The sequence below is a fragment of the Ovis aries genome, chromosome 10 (genome assembly GCF_016772045.2).
Source record: "Ovis aries strain OAR_USU_Benz2616 breed Rambouillet chromosome 10, ARS-UI_Ramb_v3.0, whole genome shotgun sequence".
NCBI classification, from domain to species: Eukaryota; Metazoa; Chordata; class Mammalia; order Artiodactyla; family Bovidae; genus Ovis; species Ovis aries.
In genome coordinates, this window is record NC_056063.1 from 29200263 (window position 1) to 29226751 (window position 26489).

The 26489-nt window shown below is 41.5% G+C and overlaps 1 protein-coding gene across 1 annotated transcript in view; it reads right to left on the reverse strand.

Moving 5' to 3' along the window:
• The window catches only part of FRY (FRY microtubule binding protein), a 331149-nt gene that overhangs the window by 171010 nt on the left and 133650 nt on the right, over positions 1 to 26489 (reverse strand). The window contains 1 exon segment of the mRNA XM_042254804.2: positions 1312 to 1365. Within this exon segment, the coding sequence (XP_042110738.1) occupies positions 1312 to 1365 (54 nt within the window).

Consider the following 26489-nt stretch of genomic DNA (forward strand, 5'->3'; position numbering starts at 1 on the left):
CAGGTGACAGTAACTAAGGATAATGTGAGATGAGAGGACAGCTCCATGATCCAGAGAGGTGAAGCCCACACCCCACTCCACCAGCATTCCAGAAAACAGCCAGTTCTGCCAGCGACAGAGTGCAAAGCCAGGGCCGCCTCAGCCCTCCAAGACTGGCTATGAGTGCAGACCTGTGAGATCACACTCAAGGAACAGCTTGTAAAATAGAAAATGGGGGATTCTGTCTCAATAGTCAGGCCTTACATTTTGGGATCGAACACATCTGGACCTTAACAGCCAAAGAGTTTTCCTCTAGACGCCACATTAAAGGCAATTTCAAAGCTACGGAAAGGGTACTCTGCATGTGTTCTCTATCAGTTCAGTCACTCAGTCGTGTCCGGCTCTGCGACCCCATGAAATGCAGCACGCCAGGCCTCCCTGTCCATAAGACAGTATAAAACCCCCACTGTGTTAGACCAGCCCACTGAGATCCAGCAGGACTTTGTCTCCTCCGCTGGCACCGAGCAAGGTTTTTAAAGAACACGCTGTCCTCTTTGTCATTAACTACAGAAGTTTAGGAAACACCACACACACATCTCCAGCCTCCTCTGATACCATTATTCACCGTTCTAAACACACATAAAGCCCTCCTGAAGTGACTCAACCAGAATATGTTTATCATCTACTGTTTAGAGCCCGAAGTCCTTTAACCAGTCCTGATCTATTTTTCAAAGGACCTTCTTTGTCTTTATTGTTTTAAATTGTTTTACTCATTTATCACTTTCTCTAATGAGACTCTAAGTTACCACATTGGTTTGTTTTTGTTTTTTAATTATTACTGTCTAGGTAGTTTCTCTCTCACAGGATTGTGAATTCTTGAAAAGCTAAAACTTGTTCTAGATTTCATCTCACGAGAGCCTAGTGCCGTGTCAAGCACATAGTTGGCATTCAACAGAATACTGGATGCAAACATAAGTAAGCTCTAGTGCAGAGATCTGGTCATCAATGGTACCATTTATTCAGAAGAATCTCAAAAAGTTTTTGAATGGAAGTTGCTTCATCTTTTCTCAGTTCCTTTAATTCTTATACACAAAGATCCCGCAAACAACCAACTGAGGACCTACTCATATTACTTCAGCACTTCAAACCAACAGGCATTTGTTGAATGGCTACTATAAGTTGTCACTATAAAAGCTGCAGGACTCAGTTCCTAGGTTCACACCCCTGCCTCCTCCTTGAGGAAGTTCATCTACATGCCATAGTGAGTCCTCAGCCCTTGGCTTTGTATATTTTGAAATAAATAAAAACCAGTATATAATACATATTACATACTTGATCAAACTGGGGGTCTTCTCCACGTTGTAGAGATTTTGTCAATGGCTTTTCCTAGAAAGAAAAACATGTAAGAAAAATTACCAGAGGCTCTTAAATATTTCAAAAGAAAGGCCATTATTGTTAAAAAAATTTCTCATCTATTTCTTCCTTTATGGGAGAAAGAGATGACAGTTTTCAAATAAGAAACTCTTCTTTACTATTCAAACCTTAAAGTATAGAGTTTGATCACCACCACCAGGAGTTTTGCTATTCATCTTCACATATTTGACCAAGACATTCAAATCTGAAGTAGTAATTGGCCCTATGTATTTCAATGAAAATCACATGATAAAAACTAGAGAATTTGTTTGAAATTTTAGTACCTATCTCAGAACTTCAGAGATAATAAAAAGTTGAAAGTGACACACCATTTCAGGTCCCAAGATTTAGAAACAAAATACATTAAGTCCCCTACATACCAATGAGTTCCATCCCAAGAGAGCATTCATAAATTCAATAAAGTTAGCCTAGGTACCCAACTAACATAATCGGCTACATAGTATTGTACCGCAATAGGTTTCTAATACTTGTCACACAAATAACACATACATAAAAACAAACAGTAAATAAAGGAAACATTTTAAATCTTACATAACCTTGAAAAGTACAGTATTACAGTACACCAGCTGGTGTACAAGGGCACGTTCACATCTTTGAAAGTTTGTATATAGGGGACTTACCTTAGGCCTAACTATTGGTCTGGTGTTCAGGGACAGCCTACCAATCACACGGTTACTAGGTGTAACTGCTGAATTTTGAGCATGATCTTTTGACTTGTAACACATCCAAATCTCAGCAAAAATAATCTGGGTAGTGACAAAGGTCTACACAAACAAATTTTCCTAACTGTGATGTCTTTGTTTACATTAAGAAGACTTCACTGATCTTTCAGGAGGGCATTTTATAACTATTTATCCTTATCATTCTTTGATATATATGGAAGCTAACGCTGACCCAAATTTGGTTTAAGATTAGAAACCATGTAAAAAGTTATATATCAAAAAATAAAGCTTTACTTGAGCCAAGGTAGATGTTCTGGAAAAAGTCCATTCACATTTTGCTGACCACACAGACTCTTTCCTTGTTTCATTTCTTCAATCTTCTCTGCCACCGAAAAGAGGATAAGTGCCTAAGGCGGATGTGTGCCCCACCCCAGCCCCCAGGGTCTCTGTTCTTAAAAAGATGGGCTCAGTCTGGGTACAGGAAGCTTAATCGAGAACCGTGTGAATTAACTGCCCCGTCTCATCTGCAAAATACACAGCTTCAAAGTGCAGACTCATCAAAAATGAAGAGACTGCTGTGTTCTTAAGGGCTAATAAACATTTTCTCTTCAGAGCATATTATCTTGAACACACAGGTGGAAGAGCAGATATCAAAATGTAACTGAGAACAAAGAAGAACAAATAAAGAGACAGAGTCAGTTGACTGTATGAGGACACAAATTCAGCAAATAAATTGTGAAGCATTTCCTATGCTTTAATGTCACCTGAAGTCCTTTGTAAAACAAAATACAAATGTGAAACCAAAGAAGTGAAAACAGGTGGGGCCAGGTTCCACAGACATCTTTGGAACAAACCCAGCAGAAACATTTCTATTCCTTGTTTTATTTACTCATCACTCAACAGTAATCGAGGACTCACAAGGTGTCAAATGAGACTTGGGGGGAATGCTGACTAGCACAGTGTTCCTGCCAGTGGGGATAGAAGCTGAAATGCTGAGTATTACCTAGACTTGTTCACTAGTCAAATCTCAGCCCACCGTCACTTCCTCAGGGAAGCCTTTCACTGAGTCCTCTCCTAACACCTGCTCCACACCCCCAGATGCCTACAAAGCTCTGCATATGTACCCTTTCACGGCTCTTACCACAGAGTAAACTCACATCACAATGTATCAACAGAATTACCCTGTACAAATACACATCCAAGAGTGATCAGCCGATGGCCACCCCGAGTGACTATTCTAAGCTGCAGAAATGCAGGACCCTCTCTTTTTCCCAGCACTTAAAGTCACAGGGCAGGGCGTGGCTTGGCAATGGCTAAACAAATGCCAAATTAATCATATCTCTAGGCTGATGATGTCCAGTTTCTCCAACTAAGAGATCCTCTAACCGGCATGTGTCTATTTTGTTGTAATAAACTTTTTAATATACTTTTCAGTGTGGCAAAATACACATGACACAAGATTGACCATTTTAACAATTTTTAAGTGTACAATTCTGCAACAGTAACTGTTGTTCAATCTTCACCACTATTTTGAGGACTCCATTAAATGTCAGAAATTTTTAAGAAATTCTCAACCACAAAAGACTTACACCCCAAACACAGAAGATAGTAATCCTGTTAAGTTACTGCTATACTCCTAAGTCAAGTCCATTAGCCCATTACTTGAGTTCCATGCCCCAGTAAAACAACATATCTTCATACTGAGTTCTCCCTAACTGTTCTTACACAAATATGCTGTCTTAATCATATTCTTTGAAGATTTAGTTTAAACGTCACTTCCAGGATTAAGCTATTCCCCACTTTCCCCAAGTAGATTCATCTGTTCGTTGTCACATGGCACTTGGTTTGCATCTATTCTTGCCAGCATTTCCAGTGTTGTAACTTATCTATCTCCCTACACTCCTAGTACAGAGCTGAAACTTTTTATTAAGGTTTCTTAGATGAATATAGTTATCCTCAGGTGGTGCAGTATTAAAACAATCTGCCTGGCAATGCAGGAGATGCAGGTTCAATCCCTGGGTCAGGAAGATCCCCTTGAGTAGGAAATGGCAACCTGCTCCAGTATTCTTACCTGGAAAATTCCATGGACAGAGGAGCCTGATGGGCTACAGTCCATGGGGTCGCAGAGTCGGACATGACTGAACACACACACATACTTCCATTAGATGAATGTATCCCTGTGCATTTGGAAAGATTGCTTTGGACGCAGAGAATCAAGTTTACCTTTTAACATTCCCGAAGTTATCTTTGCACCAGCATAGATTTTATCAGTGTCAAGAGGTTAAAAAGTAGACCTGGGGAAGATAGTTTCGTGCTGGCTAAAAAGTACAGGGAAAAGGAAGAAAGAAAAGGGGAAGAAAGGAAGGGCACGGAGAATGAAAGCAAGAAGGGAAACAAACTTGCTCAAGCCCAGAAGAGAGGCATCTGAACACAGAGCAGTCCAATAGGCTCATGGCCACTTGAGAAAAGAGAACTGCAGAGGCATGGTTCTGCTTAAGATTCTCCCACAGATCAGCACATGCCACCTACGGTCTGTAAGAATCCAAGGTGTGCACAGTCAAGACCAAGTGGTTCTCAAAGACCAACAGCAGTAAAATGAGATTGTGCTTAGTCGCTCAGTCGTGTCCAACTCTTTGCGACCCCATGGACTGTAGCCCACCAGGCTCCTCTTTCCATGGGGTTCTCCAGGCAAGAATACTGGAGTAGGTTGCCATTTCCTCTCCAGGGGATCTTCCCAACCCAGGGATCGAACCCAGGTCTCCTGCATGGCAGGCAGAAAAACGAGATTAACACAGATTAAACAACAGGTACTTATAGAACAAGTAGAAACTGACTATGATGGAGGAGGCTCAAAATAATGGACTCATTTGTCCAGTAAGAACAGTGTGCTTTGTATACTTTTAAACATTGTCTTTGTTCTGTATTTTAGTGCAAATTTACTTATTTACTAAAGGGTCATTAATTGAATTGAATGACACTTTCGGTTTTCAAAAGTCATTCTAAAAAACTCAAAACTGTGGGGGTGACAAGTTCCAGAAAATTCTTAGTGGTCCAAAGCTGGGAGACCTTAGCCTATAACTTGACCCTTCCCAGAAGCTCCAGCTCACTGGGTTGACAGTAAACAGAAGGGCTGAACAAACCCAAAACACCAAGAGACTCAGCACTGAACATGAGGGATTGCAGACAGGACAAAGAGAGCACAATGGATGCTGCCCCTCCTAATGGAAGCAAATACTATGAAACAGTCTTGACCCAAACAAAACAAACAAACAAAAATCCTGAATCTAACCAAGTCTTTAGATACATTTCCAATTTTTAGGAAATACAGGAGTTAGGGAAGGAGTAAGAGGAATATGTTACACTAAACCACAGGGATGCGATTGGCAAGATCCAGATGGAAAGAAACTGCAGTAAAGAAAGACACTGCTTCAGTAAAAAGGCGCAAAGAGAAATGGAGGTGGAGTCTATTGATTTTTTTAAAAAGGCTATTGCACTATGTGGATTTGATCTGGATTCTGATGCAAATAACCTTTTAAGAGAAATTACGGGATTCATGAGACCATCAGTGATTTGAACATATTAGATCTGATAATGTTATGGGATGTTTTAACTTTTTAGGTGTTGCAATGGTCTTGTTTAAAAAAGAATCAACCTTTTAGAGATACACTTAGAGACTGAATGAAATGGTTTCTAGCATTTCCTGCAAATACTTCTGGGGAGAGGTGCTGGGGGTGTAACAAATGCGCCATGAGTGGGTAACTGTTGAGATGATCACAGTGTTCACGACACGGTCTCCCCACTTTAGTCCATGTTTGAAATTTTCCATAAAAAAACAAAAACTAAAAACAGGGTATCATGATGTATCACTTTGGTTATCATTAATTTTTTTCTCAATAATGTCTCACTTTCTAAGATGGAATAAGGCACTTCAACCTGGTTTCGACAGCACTTATCCAGCCCTTTGTGTGTGCTGTGTGTGCTCAGCCATGTCTGACTCTTTGTGACCCCCATGGACTATGGCCTGCCAGGCTTCTCTGTCCACGGGATTGTCCAGGCAAGAATAGTGGAGTGGGTGGCCATTTCCTTCTCCAGGGGATCTTCCCGACCCAGGGATCGAGCCCTGGTCTTCTGCGTCTCCTGCACTGGTAGGCAGATTCTTTACCACTGCACCATCTGGGACGCAACTCTTTACCTTTTTCTAGTGGAGCTACAGAAGGAAAACCCCTCCATTTCTTCCCATTTCTAGGCAGGATCTGGGTGGCGAGCATCTCGCCTGCCATGTGAAAAAGCAAGCTGCCCTTCTCAGCCTGCACTGTGGGCTTTTCTTCAAGTTTGCTGCCCTTGAATCAAAGAGCACTGCTGTCCCGACCCATCCAAGAGGATTTTGCCTGTCACGAAGAAACCAGTAGGGGTTTCGAGCACTTCCAAAGGGAAAGAGAAAGGTCCCTGTTTGTGCTGCTCACACCTCGGGATGTTCCAACCTCTCCCTCTCTTAAGAAAACACGAACTCTGAGAGCTCTCTGTGTCCATACCTGCCTAAAGAGGCCACTGACTTCTACCTCCATTTCCAAACAACTTCAGTGCACGCTGACTACATTTTCCTTTCACAGTCGCTCCACACTGGACCGCTCTGTAATCTGTACGTAAGAGAAACGACGGCAACAGCGGTGCCATAGGCGTGGCAGTGAGACAGGTCTAGAGTCTCCTTTATCAAAAGGTGGTTTATTTCGGGGATACAAGGGGCTTATTCAGTAAATAACTTTCTACTTCTGAACTTCTAGTGGCCCTCCAAAATCCCCAATGTGCCCCACATAGGTAGGACTTCGCTAATTTCAAATGTTACCAATTATTAATTGGTATTAATTATTTCAATAAACACGCTACTCAGCAATGCCGCTGGAGTTAATATGAACATACTAAATTTGTTAAATATGTCACCAACCTTGCTTATGAGATGCTATTTTAATGTCTTTTAATTATTATGTAACGGTTCAGTGCATGGACTGTGGATTGTGAGAGATTTGACTTTGACTCCGAGGTCCCTCAGTGGATCTCACTTAACTTCTCTAAGCTTCAGTTAACTTTTAGGTAATGTAAGGATACATGATGCCAACCTACCTCATAGAAATGCAAGATGAACAACACAGAGTACTCAATAATTGAGAGTTATTACTATTATTAAAATTCCTTTCAATACCATTATTACTAGAACTAGATAAAATTAAGATGTATAACTTCTTTCATAATGTGCAGGAGCTGAAAGTAACTTCCACCTCTTTTCCTGGGGTAACACCCACCCCACTAACATTAATTAAACCTTTAATTTTAGCTTCCTGGAAGCTTCCAACTATAACTAGAAAGCTACATCACAAAAAGGAGAAAAGAAACATTATAAAGGGTAATTGTCCCTTTCAGTTAAAAAAATATAACATTGTTACAACTTTAATTCTCATTATGTAATTTAGAGGAACCCTTTTAATGGTAGGATGCTACAAAAACAACCAAATTTTTTAAAAAGAACAACAAACATCAAATTTCTCCAGTCTTGAAGCTGTAGTATATTTGTATAACAACACATTTATGCATCACTGACTTAGGATTTTGATGTCATCATCAGTGAGATTTTATAATACATATGAGTGTTCTTCCCTGATAGCTCAGTTGGTAAAGAATCCGCTTGCAATGCAGGAGACCCCAGTTTAATTTCTGGGTCAGGAAGATCTGAGAAGGGATAGGTTACCCACTTCACTATTCTTGGGCTTCCCTTGTGGCTCAGCTGGTAAAGAATTCACCCACAAATGCAAGAGACCTGGGTTCGATCCCTGGGTTGGAAAGATCCCTGGAGAAGGAAAAGGCTACCCACTCCAGTATTCTGGCCTGGAGAATTCCAAAGGGGTCACAAAGAGTTGGACACAACTGAGCGATTTTCACTTTTGCCAGTGACAGACTTTACTTTTTGGGCTCCCAGGTCACTGCAGGTAGTGACTACAGCCATGAAATTAAACGGTGCTTGCTCCTTGGAAGAAAAGTCATGACCAACCTAGACAGCATATTAAAAAGCAGAGACACTACTTTGCCAACAAAGGTCCATCTAGTCAGAGCTATGGTTTTTCCAGTAGTCATGTATGGATGTGAGAGTTGGACTATAAAGAAATCTGAGTGCCAACGAACTGATGGTTTTGAACACTGGTGTTGGAGAAGACTCTTGCGAGTCCCTTGGACTGCAAGGAGATCCAACCAGTCCATCCTAAAGGATATTAGTCCTGAATATTCATTGGAAGGACTGATGCTGAAGCTGAAACTCCAATTCCTTCGCCACCTGACGTGAAGAACTGACTCACTGGAAAAGACCCTGATGCTGGGAAAGACTGAAGGCAGGAGAAGGGGACAACAGAGGATGAGATGGTTGGATGGCATCACCGACTCAATGGACATGAGTTTGAGTAAACTCCAGGAGTTGGTGATGGACAGGGAGGCCTGGCGTGCTACAGTCCATGGGGTCGCAAAGAGTCAGACATGACTGAGCAACTGAACTGAACTGACTGAAGTAGTTAACAGAAAATTTTCAGAGCTCAACTTCTGCAACTGGGATCTCTTTCCTTTACCAGAACACGGGACGGGGGGCAGTGATGAGCAGTGAGTTGGCCCCTTCAGAGCAGAGAATGCTGCTCAAGCATTTCATCTAGAACCATCGCCTGCAGCAGCAGGCACTCTCCTCAGGCTGAACCAAAGAAAATGGGGTTCAAAACATCCTCATGTCTGCCACGTTTTTTTTTTCCATTAGATATTATTTGTGCCAACTTTGACCCAACCTTGGAAACATACCTAAGGCATAAGCCCACGAAGCCCCAGTTCAGAATATTGGCCATTTCTCCCACAGAAGTCTCTCCCTACATGAGGGGCAATCAGGGATCCAGGGCTTGGAGTCACCTTGAAGATAACCTCTGTATCTTGATGCCTGCAGGGATCACTGAACTTCTAGTGGAAGACTCAGCCCTCAGTTCATCCACAGGTAAAAATGAGCATTACTTTATGCCAACCTGATTAGCTCACTAATAAGAATTCATAAGCACTAATTAAAACCATTCAGATCTAATGGAAGAAGGGGCTTCAGTTCAGTTCAGTTGCTCAGTCGTGTCCAACTCTTTGCGACCCCATGGACTGCAGCACGCCAGGCCTCCCTGTCCATCGCCAACTCTTGGAGTTTACTCAAACTCATGTCCATTGAGTTGGTGATACCATCCAACCACCTCATCCTCTGGCGTCCCCTTCTCCTCCTGCCCCCAATCTTTCCCAGCATCAAGGTCTTTTCAAATGAGTCAGCCCTTTGCATCAGGTGGCCAAAGGAATGAAGTTTCAGCTTCAGCATCAGTCCTTCCAATGAATATTCAGGACTGATTTCCTTTAGGATGGACTGGTTGGGGATCTCCTTGCTGTCCAAGGGACTCTCAAGAGTCTTCTGCAACACCACAAATCAAAAGCATCAATTCTTTAGCACTCAGCTTTCTTTATAGTCCAACTTTCACATCCATACATGACTACTGGAAAAACCATAGCTTTGATTAGATGGACCTTGTTGGTGAAGTAATGTCTCTGCCTTTTAATATGTTGTCTAGGTTGGTAGTAACTTATCTTCCAAGGAGCAAGCGTCTTTCAATTTCATGGCTGCAGTCAATTAAAAGCGCTTGCTCCTTGGAAGAAAAGAAGGGGCTTACAGGAACAGATGAAACTGGGTTTTCCTTCTATTCAGTTACTAAATGGATTTCTTGAAACAAGACAATATATGCTGATTCTTACACAAAATATTGAGAAAAATCCTGATATCAAGAAAATGATAGAGAACATCTCAAATCAGCTACAGGTAGCAGCAAGTAATGGTAGCCCACTCCAGGAGTCTTGCCTGGAGAATCCCACAGAAAGAGGAGCCTGGTGGGCTACAAATCCATAGGGTCCCAAAAGAGTTGGACACAACTGAGCAACGAACACTTCCACTTTTCACCAGCAAGTAAGAAGCTGCCTGGCACCCTGGGATGTGAAATTAGAAGGTAGATTCAAATCTGGAGGAATCTTTTGCATTTGTTCGAAAAATTAAAACTCTTGAGAGAGTCTGTCCTATTTGCAGCTGGCTTTGCACATTTCAGAGGAGCCAGTTTCTACAACAAACCTAACAGTTTCTAGGACAAATCCATTATTTGAACACTGGAAGGGAAACCTCAATTAAAATTGGCTACAAAGTTAATATTCATTTTAATTGAACAGAAGAGAAGCTCCCACAGGCTTTTTTTTTTTTTTTAAACTATGGCTGCTGCTGCTGCTAAGTTGCTTCAGTTATGTCCGACTCTGTGCAACCCCATAGATGGCAACCCACCAGGCTCCCCCCGTCCCTGGGATTCTCCACGCAATAACACTGCAGTGGGTTGCCATTTCCTTCTCCAATGCATGAAAGTGGAGTGGGTTGCCATTGCCTTCTCCTTAAACTATGGCAGCTACCAAGAAACTTAAGATGCTACCTTCTCCCATCTTTTTCTGGCTTACATTCTATTCTGTTGGTATTTTGACTTTTTTTGTCCCAACATATCCCAACTGTTGCAGGGGCTTCCCAGGTGGCACAGTGGTAAAGAACCCACCTGCCAGTGCAGGAGACATGGGTTCAATCCCTGTGTTAGGAAGATCCCTTGGAATAGGAAATGGCAACCCACTCCAGTACTCTTGCCTGGAGAATCCCATGGAGGGAGGAGCCTGGTGGGCTACAGTCCATGGGGTCACAAAGAGCTGGACACGACTGAGCACACACACACACATCCCAACTGTGCATGCCACGTCCACTGAGTGGACATTTACACGTGGGTGCATCTCTCCCTGCCTCCTCTGGGACCCTGAACCATCAGTCAGCTCCTCCCTCCCCAAAGGCCCATCTCCCTTGCCCTGCCCCCCTGGCTCTCATGCTCACTTAGAACTTTTCATCCTAGTGTCCGCCTTCCCCACACCTCCGTCTCTGGCTACTGCTTTCTTTCTACTCCCTTCTCATCCTTAGTTCTCCAGTGAACTTTGATCTACACTCCAATGATCTACACTTTCAGTCTTTCCCTTCCTCTCCAACTCTTTCTTCAACCACCTGCAATCTGACCTTGTGTCATCACTAAAAAACTGGGCCCCTAGAAGCCCAGTGACTTCCCAAACAACAAATCTAGGGGCCATCTCTCAGCACTTTTCTTTTTGGAATTCTTAGCTGCAGTGAAACACTATTGATGATTCCTTTTTCTACCCAAATCCTTCCATCCCCCACTTTTTCCCCTCCGAATTCTTTAGATATCCTTTCTCTGTGTCCCTCATAGGCTGGTCTTTCTCCTCAAATATTTACATTAACCAGGGATGCTGCTGGGGATGTGAAATCAATCATGTTCTGATTTATCTTTTGATAAGACTACGGTTTTTCCAGTAGTCACATATGGATATGAGAGCTGGATCATAAAGAAAGCTGAGCGCCAAAGAGTTGATGCTTTCAAATTGTGGTGCTGGAGAAGACTCTGCAAGGAGATTAAACAGGTCAATCCTAAAGGAAATCAACCGCGAATATTCACTGGAAGGACTGATGCTGAAGCTCCAATACTTTGGCCACCTGATGCGAAGAGCTGATTCACTGGAAAAGACCCTGATGCCAGAAAAGATTGAAAGCAAAAGGAGAAGGGGGCAGCAGAGGATGAGATGGGGAGACAGTATCACTGACTCAGTGGATGTGAATTTGGGTTAACTCTGGGGATAGTAGAAGACAGAGGAGTCTGGCATGCTGCAGTCCACGGTGTTACAGAGACTCGGACATGACTTAGCGTCTGAACACTATCACTACCACCACATCACACACACACACACACACACACACACACACACACACACACACACACACACACACACGCCCTTCTCAGACTAACCAAACCACCTCTTGTCAAAGAAATTCTACCTGCAGTACAAGGCTCATTTACTCCACCACACTTTCCCTGATCACTCCTATAAGAAGTGACAGAGGTTTCGCTCTCACATAGCTCTTCTGCTGTTCTTTAGTTCCTGGGTACCTAACAAAAGCCATCCTGGTTATTCTCATACACTTCCCTTCTCAAGCCGACTAGAGCTTGAACCTTGAAGTCAATCAAACCAGGATTTTAATCAGGATATTAAGCCCAGCTACACCACCTTTGGTACATCTTACTAAATCTCCCAAGTTCGGCTTCTCTGACCAAAAAACCACAGAGTCCATGAGTATAGTGGTTAACAGCAAGACTCCAGGAGATGGATGGTCTGTGCTGAGTCCCAGCCCCATCACGTACTGTGTGACTTTCGACAAGTTCCTTCCTTGTATGTGAAGTGGGGCATGAGAGTACCTACTGATCCCATGATGCAGATGTGAAAATTAGGTGAGCTGATATGATTGAAGTATTAAGAACAGTGCCTGCACTCAGTAGGTACTATACAGAAGGATGAACTATTATTATTACTGCCCATGTGCCAGGGTTACGGTTAAAACCACTGCATCTGAAACATGACAGCAAAGCCCCAAATAAAAACCTGCCTTATTCTTTGTATAATGCATAGCCTCACGTACAATCACTCGCACTTGAAAGTTAAAAAGCACTGTGTCTATCTGTAAGCTACTATCACAAAACCTTATATAATGTACATTAGTACAATTGTTAGCATAACCTGTGAAAATCAAGACTTGTCCTGGTTACTCAAAAACACAGAAAACAAACGTATGGTTACCAAAACAAGAAGGGAGGAGGGGATAATAAAAGCTTGGGATTGGAGATACACATTACTATATGTATTAAATAATACAGATAAAAATACAAGGATCTACTGTATAGCACATGGAACTACATTCAGTATCTTATAATAAGCTATAATGGGAAAGAATCTTAAAAAGAATAAGAAAAAAAAAAAAAGACTTGCGTTTGTCAAAATTGTACTCAAACACTCTGTTTTGACCCAAAGACCATTTAAAGGTAACTAAGTATTAATAAGCACATTGTGGTTGCTGGTGTGGTTCATTCGCTCAACTGTGTCTGACTCTTTACAGTATATACATTAAATGGAATTCTACTCAACAATAAAGATGAATGAGTTACTGATAAATAATAAATGGATACTGCCTCAAATGTACTATGCTCAGTGAAAAATAGACAAAAGAGTACACCCTATGTGGCTTCCATTTATATAAAAGTCTAGAAACTGGGAATTAACCTCCACATAGATCAATAGTTGCTCGAGGCCCCAGGTGGTGGTATGGGCCTGCACAGGGCCTCAGTGAACTCCTAAGGACTATGGAAACATTCTGTATCTGGATGGTGGCGATACTGACATGGGTGTGCAAATTTGTCAAAATTCATCAAATCATAGATTTTAATCCTCTGTAGCTTATTGTATATAAATTGTACTTTAATGATACTGATTTAAAGTAAACCTCTTCACTGAGTGAATGAGAAGAATCTCTCATCTGCCTGAAAGGCATTTTATTTTCTTGGAGACCAAAGGGAGGAGGGGAGGCAATTCTGTTAAAAACCACCTGATAAGAAACAATTCTGATAAAAAATAGCACGAAGAGTGCAGGGAATGCTGCCACTCGGCCATTTGTGAATCAGAATTTGGCTTGACTCATGGGTAAGTGTTTTCCTTCCTCTGAAGGTTCCATGGTCCATTAAGTATCTTGAATTTTGGTTTTACTCATGAGACCAAACAGGCAACTTCATATGCAGTATTCTCATGATCATCATTATATATGTTCATTACATACCCAGATTTATGCAGCCAATCAAAACTTCCCAGCTAAAACTGAAATGACCCAGTTACATTAACCAAGAAAAAAAAGGCATAGTTTTCTGGTAAAATAAAAACTCCAGAAGGTAACGATTTGAAAAAAAAGTAGATGAAAATCTACTTACTCTATCTTTTAAAGTGCCATTAACCAGCAGTGTTCTGGAATTAGTAGTGGATATTATACAGCTTTGTGAACACTCACTGAATTGCACAAAATGATGAACTTCATGATATATGAAAGTGAACAGGGAAGTCGCTCAGTCATGTCTGACTCTTTGTGACCCCATGGACTGTAGCCCACCAGGCTCCTCTATCCATGAAATTCTCCAGGCAAGAATACTGAAGCCGTTCCCTTCTCCAAGGGATCTTCCCAACCCAGGGATTGAACCCAGGTCTCCCACACTGCAGGTGGATTCTTTACCAGCTGAGCCACCAGGGAGAAGCCCTCATGGTATGTGAAATGAAAGTCATTCAGTCGTGTCCGACTCTGTCACCTTATGACCTCATGGACTATACACTCCATGGAATTCTCCAGGCCAGAATACTAAAGTGAGTGGCTATTCTTTTCTCCAGGGAATCTTCCCAACCCAGGGATGGAACCCAGGTCTCCTACACTGCAGATTCTTTACCAGCTGAGCCACCAGAGAAGCCCAAGAATCCTGGAGTGGGTAGCCTATCCCTTCTCCAGTGGATCTTCCCGACCCATGAATCGAACCAGGGTCTCCTGCATTGCAGGCGAATTCTTTACCAACTGAGCTACTAGGGAAGCCCTGAGGGTATGTGAACATACCTCAATTTTAAAAAAGCAATACTTACATGTTAAGTCCAACAAAAAATTATTTAAAGATATATTACCTAACCTTCCACAAACTTCTATAACGACAACCTATGAATTGAATAGAAATTCCTAAAATTTGAAAATACCATCAAACGGAATGCTGACTTTTAAGAATCCCTGAAGTTGGAAATATTAGATGTACCTGTAAAAGGCAATCAAAAATACCTAATATGTCTTCTTGTTAATGCATGACTTTTAGAATTTTAGCCAGTTAAAATTACTATGGTGCTGAAGACTGCTGCTGCCAAAAACTGTATCACTGACTTTCAGGAAAGTCAAAATGCAAAATGCTGTGTAGAAACATAGCAGTATTAGATCACAGTGATTTTAAGAATGGGCCTTCAGTGTTAATTATTATGTCACAACCAAACTGAACTGAATGAACTTACTTTTATTGGTATTCTCTATCACTTTAAAAAGGATGTATTTTCAAATGATCTTTTGTGTTAAAAACGATATCTCTATAAGTAGTAAAGCTAAGCATATCATGAAAAAGGCTAGACTGGAGATGACTGGAGGAGCAACATTCCCCTGGTTTTGTATTCTCAAAAAGAAGAAACTCTGATCATCTTCTCATAGTCACTGGCCATAAAAATTATAGCCTCACTCATGAATGAATTGAACTGGATACGGTTAAGTTGAAATAAAAAGCCCTGTGGTGCTTTTTTTTTTTTTTTTTAAAGACTTCATGATACTTTCCATATGGTTTATTGGCTATAAGGTTCAATTGAACTTTTACTCTCATGGTATATTAAATTTCATTTCATGGCCGAAAAAGCCCATTTAACAGTCACAAAAGAACAACTTTTCATCTGTATGAATCCAAGAATACTCCTAACAAGGCAAACAAACTTCAAGTTGAACAGTACACACACAAAAAAGTGAGTTTGTGAGCTCATCGGAAAGATCACGTCATTTAGCAGGCCAATGCAACCTTTCAACAATTATGTCTGGTTTCAGCTACTAATAGTATTTTGCTTCTGGCTTAGGGTGAGTTTTCAGATTCCTGGTGAAAGTCTTACTAGATTAAGTAAGGGATGCCAGGTTGAGCTGCTTTGCTAAGAAAAAGCTATTTTAAAAGTTATATATTTATAACTTGGAAAATAATCCAGGACTTTGTCAAGTGTAATATAAATATTTCTTATCTGACCTGAATTGTTTCTCAGTCTTCTTTAAGGACAGCATTACTTTAATTCTATCTCTATACTCAGTAGGAAAGTAAATCTAGAAATTATTTTTATTCTTTTCACATTTCCCTTATTAGGTTTGTTAAAGCAAGAGAGTCTCTACTAAGAGACATTTGGCTAAAAACACTAGCTTGTTGTCCTTCTGGAAAGCTAACTTGAATCCACAGTGCAGAGATACGAAAGGTGCTCTTTCTGCTATTTGCACATCCTTAGATGACATATGTGTAACAACTGGTTGTCAGACTGGCATATACAACAGTGAAAAAAAAAACACCCCACCAATCTGCAAATTCTGATCATGATGAAATATTATCTTGAAATGTCAACACTGAGGTTAGTGACTGGCTATCAGGCCTCCCTAGTGGCTCAGTTGGTAAAGAATCTGCCTCCAATGCACGAGACCCAGGTTCGATCTCTGGGTTGGGAAGATCCCCTGGAGAAGGGCATGGCAACAGACTCCAGTATTCTTGCCTGGAGAATTCCATGGGTGGAGGAGCCTGGTGGATTACTGCCTGGGGGTTGAAAGAGTTGGACATGACTGAGCGACTAACACTCCACTTCATCAGGCTATAAGCATGACTAATTATAATAGTTTTCATGAAAACCCACCATATAATGATCATAGTTTAATTAGAGACAGTAATTCTGTCCTTCAATTAGTCCAGCAGGATTTCCTAATTCACAAATTCCTTAAATATTAAAAATAAAAGTTCCTGATGAAAGGATCTGATATCTTCTGATATCTAGACATCAGCAGACAACTGAGGTATCTGAAGAGGTGAAACACAGGACTACAGCAGAATGTTCAATCCATATACAGGCCAGAGGCACCAGAATAAATGAAAAAAGAGCTCTTTTACAACTACAAATAGACTATAGAACAACCTTAGTCTCTTGGCTCTTGTCAGATCTGGTCTGAAATCCTAGGAGGAGGTTGGGTGAGTGTGCATTTCACTTACAAAAGGCTATGCTTCCTCACAGCCACAATCAGACTCATCAAAACTACTAGAACCCTCTCTGTCCTCGGCTTGTTGGTGGTAGGTCACCTGTGTCAGTGTTATAGCACAGTGTGGGGTTTAGCAGAGCACAGTGCTCAGTTTGGGGTTAACTGGAGAGCTGTGCTGTTGCCAGTCTGTGACATCAGGTAGAGGAGGAGCTGAAAGCCCGAGACGCAGGGCCAAGGAACAAAGGTGTGTCTGCAGGCAGGGCTGCCTGAATCTAGAACCACATTCACATGTGGTGACGCAGTCGAGAGCAAATTGCTCAGCCTTTCCACATCTGTGCCAGCTCACCATGACTGCTGTCCCTATAGGCGTGATCTCGAGGCATAACACATTCACAATCAAGAGTGGCACCCTGGATTCTTTAAACACTTGCACACCAAAATGCTCTTCTGTGTTACTTCTAGTTTATTTTTTGTTGTTTAGTTGCTAAGTTGTGTCCAACTCTTTGTGACTCCACAGACAGTCGCCTACCAGGCTCCTCTGTCCATGGGATTTCCCAGGTAAGAACGCTGGAGTGGGTTGCCACTTCCTTCTCCAGGGGAACTTTCCCCACCAAGGATCAAACCCATGTCTCCTGCATTGGCAGGTGGATTTTTTTTTTTTTTTACCACTGAGCCACCAGGGAAGCCCCTTAGTTTATTTTTAGTCTTATATTAAAATAGAAATCATGTACGGTAGTCTGTATGGATGTGAGAATTGGACCATAAAGAAGGCTAAGTGCCAGAGAATTGATGCTTTCGAACTGTGGTGCTGCAGAAGACTCTTGAGAGTCCCTTGGACAGTGAGGAGATCAAACCAGTCAATCCTAAAGGAAATCAACTCTGAATATTCACTGGAAGGAGTGATGCTGAAGCTCCAAAACTTTGGCCACCTGATGCGAAGAGCCAACTCATTGGCAAAGAGTGATGCTGGGAACACTGAGGGCAGGAAAAGGCAGCAACAGAGGGTGAGATGGTTGGATGGCATCAACGGCTCAATGGACATGAGTTTGAACAAACTCTGGGAGATAGTGAGGGACAGGGAAGCCTGGTGTGCTGCAGTCCATGGGGTTGCAAAGAGTTGGACACAACTGAGCGACTTCACCTTCACTTTTCACTTTCATGCATTGGAGAGAAATGGCAACCCACTCCAGTGTTCTTGCCTGGAGAATCCCAGGGATGGGGGAGCCTGGTGGGCTGCCATCTGTGGGGTCGCACAGAGTTGGACATGACTGAAGTGACTTAGCAGCAGCAGCAAGCAACTGAACAACAGAAATTCCCTGACTTGTGTCTCTTATGTTAGCAAACCAGCTGTGTTTAGTTGCTCAGTTGTGTCCAATTCTTTGGAACCCCATGGACTCTAGCCCACCAGGCTCCCCTGTCCATAGGGATTGCCTAGGCAAGAACACTGGTGGGTTGCCATGCCCTCCTCCGGGGGATCTTCTTGACCCAGGGATTGAATCCAGGTCTCCTGCATTGCAGGCAGATTCTTTACCATCTGAGCCACCAGTGAAACTAACAAGTTAGAGTCCGTCATGTGATTAAGACTCCCTCCTTGCATCCCTCAGTTAGCATCTCTATGACTACCCCTCACCTAAGCTCAATACAGGGATACTATTTCCTCCATTAACTGTTTTGTGAGCAGAGGCTATCAAGACTTGAGCAATTCCAAAAATAAAACCTTCCCAATGTCACATGGGCTTTCATCCGAAAAGTGTTTTTAAATATCAGACTGTTACAGGAAGGTGAGCTCTGCTCAGTTCTAGGCTCTAATGAAGGACAAGATGAAAGGGGTGTGTTCTCTGAGGTGATGCAGATCTTTTCCTCTTTCCAGGTTTCAATTAGAGAATAAATCACTTGCTTTCTAAGTCTCAGGTGAGTCAGAATTTCTTCTTCTTCCTGTTGGCATTTTATGCTGATAGACAGTAGATCTGGATGAAAACTCTGCTCAGTACCTGGTTTAGCTTCACTGCAGCTCCCGGCCAAGACAATGGTGGCTTTAACCTGAGTGGATGCACTGGGATGTGACTTATTCACTCAGAGATGTGGAGAGTTAATGCTTACATTTGTTATGTACACCAGAGGTAAAACCGGGCTTGACTGTGAACATTTCATAAAAGAAAAAACCATGATGAATCACAGTTAAGTGACTTTGTTGGAAGCACAGGCTGGTAGCAGAGCTCTGACGAAAAACCAAGTTTCCGGTGTATTGGCCAAATTATAGGGAGGAGGGTGGACAGAACAGGCAGTCTGAGAAGCGTGGCTGAAGATTCTTGAAGGCACACACTTCTGGTTATTACATACGTAAGTTCTGAGGACGTAACGTACAGCAGGGTGATAGCTGACAATACCGAGTTGCATGTCTGAAAGTTGCGAAGAGAGTAAATCTCAAGAGTTCCCAGGCTTCCCCAGTGACTCAGTAGTAAAGGATCTGACTGGCAATGCAGGAGACGTGGGTTCTATCTCTGGTCCGCGAAGGTCACACACGCCTTGGGGCAACTAAGCCTACGCACCACACCACTGAGCCTGCGCGCCACAACTCCTGAAGCCCAGGGCCTGTGCTCTGCAACAAGAGGAGCTACCCCAGCGAGCCTAGAGAGTAGTCCCTGCTCTTCCCAGCTAAAGAAAGCCCATGCAGCAACAAAGACTCACCACCGCCGAAGATAGATAAAATGAATTTAAAAAGTTCCTTTAAAATAGGATTACGTTGAAAACTTCTCATCACACACACACACACAAACTATAACCATGTAAGGTGATGGATGTTGACTAAACTTACCGTGGTGATCATTTTATAAGATATATATGACATTGGTATTCTGTACATCTGAAACCAATACAATGTTACGTATCAATTTTATCTCAATAAAACAGGAAAAATCAGTTTGATTAGATGACTAATAATATTAGATTATTTTTCCTTCTGAGGTTTTCAACAAATTTAAATATATGAATGAGAGAAAGGAAAGTTCTTGAAATTTTCCGAACGTGTTTTCCTTAGTTGAGTAATCCAGCCTTTTACTTTTTGGGCCATTGGCTTCCCAACACTACGGTGTTCTTACTTGTCTCCCAGATCCCTACCCTCAAGACGCTGTGAAATTTCCTCTTGGAACGCCTTGGAAAACCATTCTACGTAGACCCACTTCAAATCCCTGGTTTCATTTCCTAAGTCGTCACAAGTTATACCCACATAAACCTCAAGTACTGATGTTTTGCTGGCTCTAAGGTGAGAGAGCAGGGGTGTTGCCTTGTCATATAAACTTTTGTTTGCTTGCCTCTGTCACCTCTCAGAGCTTAAGTCCCTAAAGAATCCACACCAGTTCTGCCCAAACCAGCTCTGGCTGTGCCTTTCTCATCACCAAGGTGGAGTTCAGAACAACCATCTGACAATAACAGGGCAAGGCAACAGCAGGCAGCCAACCACTCTGCTCAAGCCTCCACTCCTTCTGAACAACACAGAGAGGAAGCACCAGGATGACCGCCAGAGAAACACACCAGGGGATTTACTCAGTTGATACCGGTTTCTAGGCGACCATGAGAACATGGTGATGGTGACAACGGAGCCTCTGGCAGGTGCTAAGAATTACGTCAGAGCTCCCCCTATTACCCTGACTTCTCTCATCCACCCACGAGCTAGGCTCTTGCAAATGAGGAAAAAAGGAGAGGGACTGATTGGCCTTCCAACACTAAAGAGGTGGAATCAGAATTTGAATTCAGATCAGCCTGGATGAAAAGCTGCTTTGTTTTCGGCTTTATCTCTTCTGGCCCATTAAATCTCCAAAGTCGAGATTATGGGAGCTAATGAATTTTGAAAGGCTGGAGAGTCTTGATTTTTTGGAAAAGAGTTTATTGAGAAGGTAATTGCCTGTGACTCCTTGTGACAGATGCTATATAAATGGAGAGACGCAGATAATGAGAGTGTATACTCTGAGGCTTAGTCTGACCGCTAAGAGTCAACCTGACGCTCCTCTCCACACACTGCTTGGGTGAAGTGGGAGCATCGACCGTATAAGTGAATAATGAGGTGTCCTTAGATGGCCCAAGGCAGAAGGCTAAGAATTAACGTCTACTCAGCAGACTGTAGGGTTTTCATCTGCTGAGGGGTAAAAAGGACAGAACAAAATCCATTATTATCAGTTCCGAGGTTGGCAAGATGACCTTGAGAAACATACAGAATCCTACATTCTTTTTGAGCTACCATATTAATATTTTTTCACCCATTCATCTATCCATTCTTTTTATCCATATACTTATTCATTAAAAAAAAAAACACTTACTGTCTACTGTGTATAAAGGAGACTTTCTAGACATGGGATATATGTGTATTTGTATGTGTGCATGTGTAGATAGACACAGTAATGCCTGTAAGGAACTTAAAGGATAGTAAAGTGCATCTTTTTTCCTTTCTTTTTTTTGGCCACTCTCTATGGCTTGTGAGATCCTAGTTCCCTAACCAGGGATTGAACCCGGACCCTCCTAACTGTTGGTCCTCCAGTGAATTCCTGAATTCAACTTAAAAAAGAATTTCTATATCCTTCACCCCTACTTACCAAAAAAATATACATTTTATACCAAGGTCTGGTAGATATACACACAACTGAAAGTTTCCTAAAACAACATGTACCCTTAAAACCTATAATGTTCTGAAATTTTCTATTCTAGTCTATTCTAATACTCTTATTGAATGAAGCCAGTTTGTTTGAGATAATGATACAGTGGTTCAGATAGAGATTTACAGGTATGTATATCCACATCTGTATAACTGTGTGGAGTCAGGGAAGAAATCAGATCACCCTTCCAGATGATGAGGTATTTGAGATGGGCCTTGAAAGATGAAGGCAGGATGAAGAGCTGAGGGCATCCCAGGAAGAGGAACCAGTGGTCTACACACGTGGTGACAGGCAAGCACATCCTTTCTATCCCCCATCCACGCTAGACCACTTACTTACTTCTGAAGGTGTCACTGACTTTCAGCATCTGTCCTCTGGTCTCCCTTCATCCTCACCTGAAAACCTGCTCTCCTTTGACTCCACCTATACAAATCATCAGTTCAGTCGCTTAGTCATGTCCAACTCTTTGCGACCCCATGGACTGCAGCACGCCAGGCCTCCCTGTCCAACACCAACTCCCGGAGTTTACTCAAACTCATGTCCATTGAGTTGGTGATGCCATCCAACCATCTCATCCTCTGCCGTCTCCATCTCCTCCTGCCTTCAATCTTTCCCAGCATCAGGGTCTTTTCCAATGAGTCAGTTCTTCACATTAGGTGGCCAAAGTATTGGGGTTTCAGCTTTAGCATCAGTCCTTCCAATGAACACCCAGGACTGATTTCCTTTAGGATGGACTGGTTGGACCTCCTTGCAGTCCAAGGGACTCTCAAAAGCCTTCTCCAACACCACAGTTCAAGAGCTTCAGCTCTTTGGCTCTCAGCTTTCTTTATAGTCCAACTCTCACATCCATACATGACTACTGGAAAAAGCATAGCTTTGACTAGACAATCCCCTCACTCTTCCTTTTATTCATCTTGGGGCACCCCATCTTGCCATGGGAATGTTTGTTTGTATAGGAACCTCACAATGCAAAGACCTACCCTGTCCTTATCTGCATGAAAGGCAAACCAAGAATCCTGTAGAGGGCTCTGGCAGGATAATAGACCAAGATAATGCAAAAGTTCACAGGCTATAAACACTTGAAAATAGTGAGTGGAATATAGGACTTTTTAAAGTGAAGAAATGAGTTCACAAGAAAGGAAAAGGGAAATGAAAATCAGAAAGATGGGAGGTGAGCAGTGGATGCACAGGGGAAGGACTACTGGTCTCATTATGCCGGAGGCTTTTGTTGTTGTCCATTTGGGGACAGGAAACAAAGCTGTGAACCTTGAGAGGTGGGGCACTGGAGATAAGATGCCCACATAAAGTGTGGTCCTAAATAACGAAACAGTGGGCTAGGGACAAAGCTATGTACTGGCACCGGAAGATGAAAAGATATTCCAGTGGCCCCTGCCTCAGTCCTAGGTAAAAACAACAAAATCCTCCCCAGGAATTTTAAACCACAGTCTTAAGTCTTATAAGAGTTTGGAGCTTATATTTATATCACCTTCCAGGTGCAGAAATTCCCAAACCAAGAAATTAATAAAATATTTGGCCCAAGACAGTGAAGATTCTGGGGCTAACCTCAGAGAGGACATGTTTAAGGTGATTGAAGACACACAACAGAAGTTCTAAAAATAAGGAACCCCTCAAATTAAAAAAATCCTCACCTAAATAGATTTTAAAACATACTTTTAGAAATAAGACATTATATCACCAAAATTATAACTGTCATTGGACACATTATACAACAGATTAGACACTGCCCAAGAGTTGTCATGGTTTAGCTGCCAAGTCATGGCTGACTCTTTGGTGACCCTATGGACTATAGCCCATCAGGCTCCTCTGTCCATGAAATTTCTCATGCAACAATATTCAAGTGGAGTACTATTTCCTTCTCCAGAGTATCTTCTTGACCCAGGGACTGAACCTGTGTCTCCTGCATTGAAAGGTGGATTCTTTACCACTGAGCCACCAGGGATGTCCCATAGCCCAAGAGAAGATTAATAAATTGAAGATTAGACCTGAGGAATTGACTCAGAATACAGCAGCAAGATAGAGGAGTAGAAATAATTAAAGAAGGGTAAAAAGACAGGTAATAGAGCAATGTGTATCTAATATGAATGCCAGAAAAAAAGAGGAAAAGTGGAGAAGTGGTAACCTTCAAATAATTAATGGCTAAGAATTTTCTAAAACTGATGGAAAACATGAACCTTCAATTTAAGAAGCATAAGAGTCTCAAACAGGAAAATAGAAATAAATCCACATCTCAACACAGAGTGTGGGGAAACTGCAGAAAGCTATAGACAAAGCAAAAAAAAAAAAAAAAAACCAAACAAACATAAAAGCAGACAGACAAAAAAGTAAATAATCCGCAAACAAATAGCAAATCAACCAGACTGTTCAACAGCAGTGCTAGAGGCAACATGGTGAAACTTATTGGCAAAAATCTAGAAGGAGGATAAATGTGAAACTAGAACTCTATTCTCAGCTGAAATATCACTGCTAATTCAGGGGAAAATCGAGCATCTGAGATAAACTAAACCAAGTGATTTACCCAGCGATTATAACTTAAAGAACTATAAAAAGATACACTTTGGGAAAAATAAATTTGAAACCAGAGGAAAGGAGCAGGAAGGAGACAAGAGGGACAGCAGCTGTTACACTGCTTTTTGTACTTCCTCTGTTTTGAGATAAAAATATAAAAAAGTTACAGATGACCCAATTGACCTTGTTTAAAACACTGCTTGGGAAAAGTGAAATAATAGTAAGACCAGCCAGGAGCAAATGCTATCAAATGACCTCATAAAGCAACAGAAATTGAGTAAAATTATTGACTTATCCATAAATATTAATGAATATGACCTGAGCATCTTTTAGGTATGAACAATATTGCTAAACTGGTGAAACATCTTTAACAAGAAAAAAAGATCTAATATTTTATCTTGGTGGAACATCTTTGTTTCCTGTCCTTTCCCCCCGCCCCATTTAAGTTAGCTATCTGGACGTCAGTAATTGATAAGTACAACTTTAATTTAACATTGTATATAACTGATCTCGTGCAACCTAACTGATGTGGAATTCTGAAGGTTTCAGTCTTTTAAAAAGAAAACTGAGAAATACAGATTCCTGAGTAGCCCCATAAACAATAAATCAATACTTCCAAAATTTTAAAAATTACCTTTGCTACTCCCATACAAGTTTTAATTATATTAGAGATAAGACAATACAACTTTGTGATATGATACAAATCTACATGAATCCAAACTTTAAAGGATTCAACATCTTTCTAAATAAAGTCAACTTCTGTAAGAGAAATACTAGGGGACATTTATTCAAAATTGACTTAAAACATATTACACATATATCAAAAATAATACCTCTTCTTGCTAGGGCTCTAGAACAAAATGCCAAACACATTTAAATTAGACTCAGGTAACAAGCCACAGCATCTACTCACATTTATTGTCCAATAAGTAAACAAATTCAAGGGCAAAAATTACTAAGCACTTTCCAACAGACAAGAGAAGGAAATGGCACAGAAGCTTACACCTCTGCCAAAAAATACAAGAGGATTAGTCTCATTTTATAAAAAGCAACAATACTGAAAATTGATTGAATACATTTCTTTAGCTAAAAACACAATGTCCATCTACTTTGCCATCAGCATCTAGTAAACTCTCTAACCCTGGGCACACAATGAAGATTTGCTGATGAAGACAGCTTACACTTTTTTTCATTTTTCTTGTTTGGGGCCCTTTAAATTGTCTCAGAGAAAGGAACAGAAATGTCTACCTCTAATTAAAAGAACGCTGTGGAAAATGTCAGTTTCTCAGACATAATGTTTACTCCAAGAAGAAAAATGTTATGCAAACACATTCCAAACGAAGTAAACTAAAGATGAAAAAGTTAAACCCGATCTAATTTACTTCCTGAATCCTTAAACAACAGTACCTAAACTATTATTTTAGAATCAGGGATGTTCACAATCCAGCCTTCTAAGTACCTCTATTCAACTACAGTACAACTTCCTTGTGCCTCACGCTAAGTCGTTTCAGTCATGTTTGGCTCTTTGCGACCCCATGGACTGTACCCGCCAGCCTCCTCTGGCTACGGGATTCTCCAAGCAAGAATACTGGAGTGGGTTGCCATTTCCTACTCCATGGGATCTTTCCAAACCAGGGATTGAGCCCAGGTCTCTTATGTCTCCTGCATTGGCAGGCAGGTTCTTTACCACTAATGCCACTTGGGAAGGTGTAACTTACTAGTTTCTTGGAAAAAATCTACCGTGATACACAATTTCAGAGAGCCCTGATGTGTTTTGGCACGTTTCCACTGTCAATGAGAAAAAGGATTCTTCCTTGTGCCTTTCCACTCTCTCCTTAAACTCCCCACCCTCCATCTTGGGGAGGTGGCCTGACTCCCCCTACACCTCCCGAGGAGCTCAGAGGCTTCCAGGGATCAGCACTGTTTTGATCAATGGGAATGAAGGTACGTGATCCTTTGGACCCTGTTTATAGGAAAGCCCTCTGTTGCTTTAAGTAACACTTTACTTAAGTCTCTTCAGTAAAGATACCATAGAAGGTATCTTCCTATGAAGATGCCCACGCAAAGACTGGTAGGGTGTAGAATGGTTCTGAGGTGGGCTCTGAAGAGACCCAGCTTGAATTCAAATAGAAACTGTGTGACCTTGAATGATCACTTTTGCCTCTCTGTGCCAGCTTTCCCCATCTATAAACAGGTACATAAATACTCTCTACCTAAGGTCATTGTGAAGATTAAAGGATATATAATACGTTAACAACAGTGCTTGGCACATAGTTAAACACTCCAGAAATATTAGCTATTATTAGTAGTAAAAGCACTAGAAACACAAACACATGGGTGAATGGGAAAAAGCTAGAGTACTAAGGTTTATTATAAATGATTTAAACTGTAAAACCAAGAAAACATTTTCCTTAATAGGAAGTTGGAATCCATTGATCTAATAAAAATGTTTAAAAACAAAGT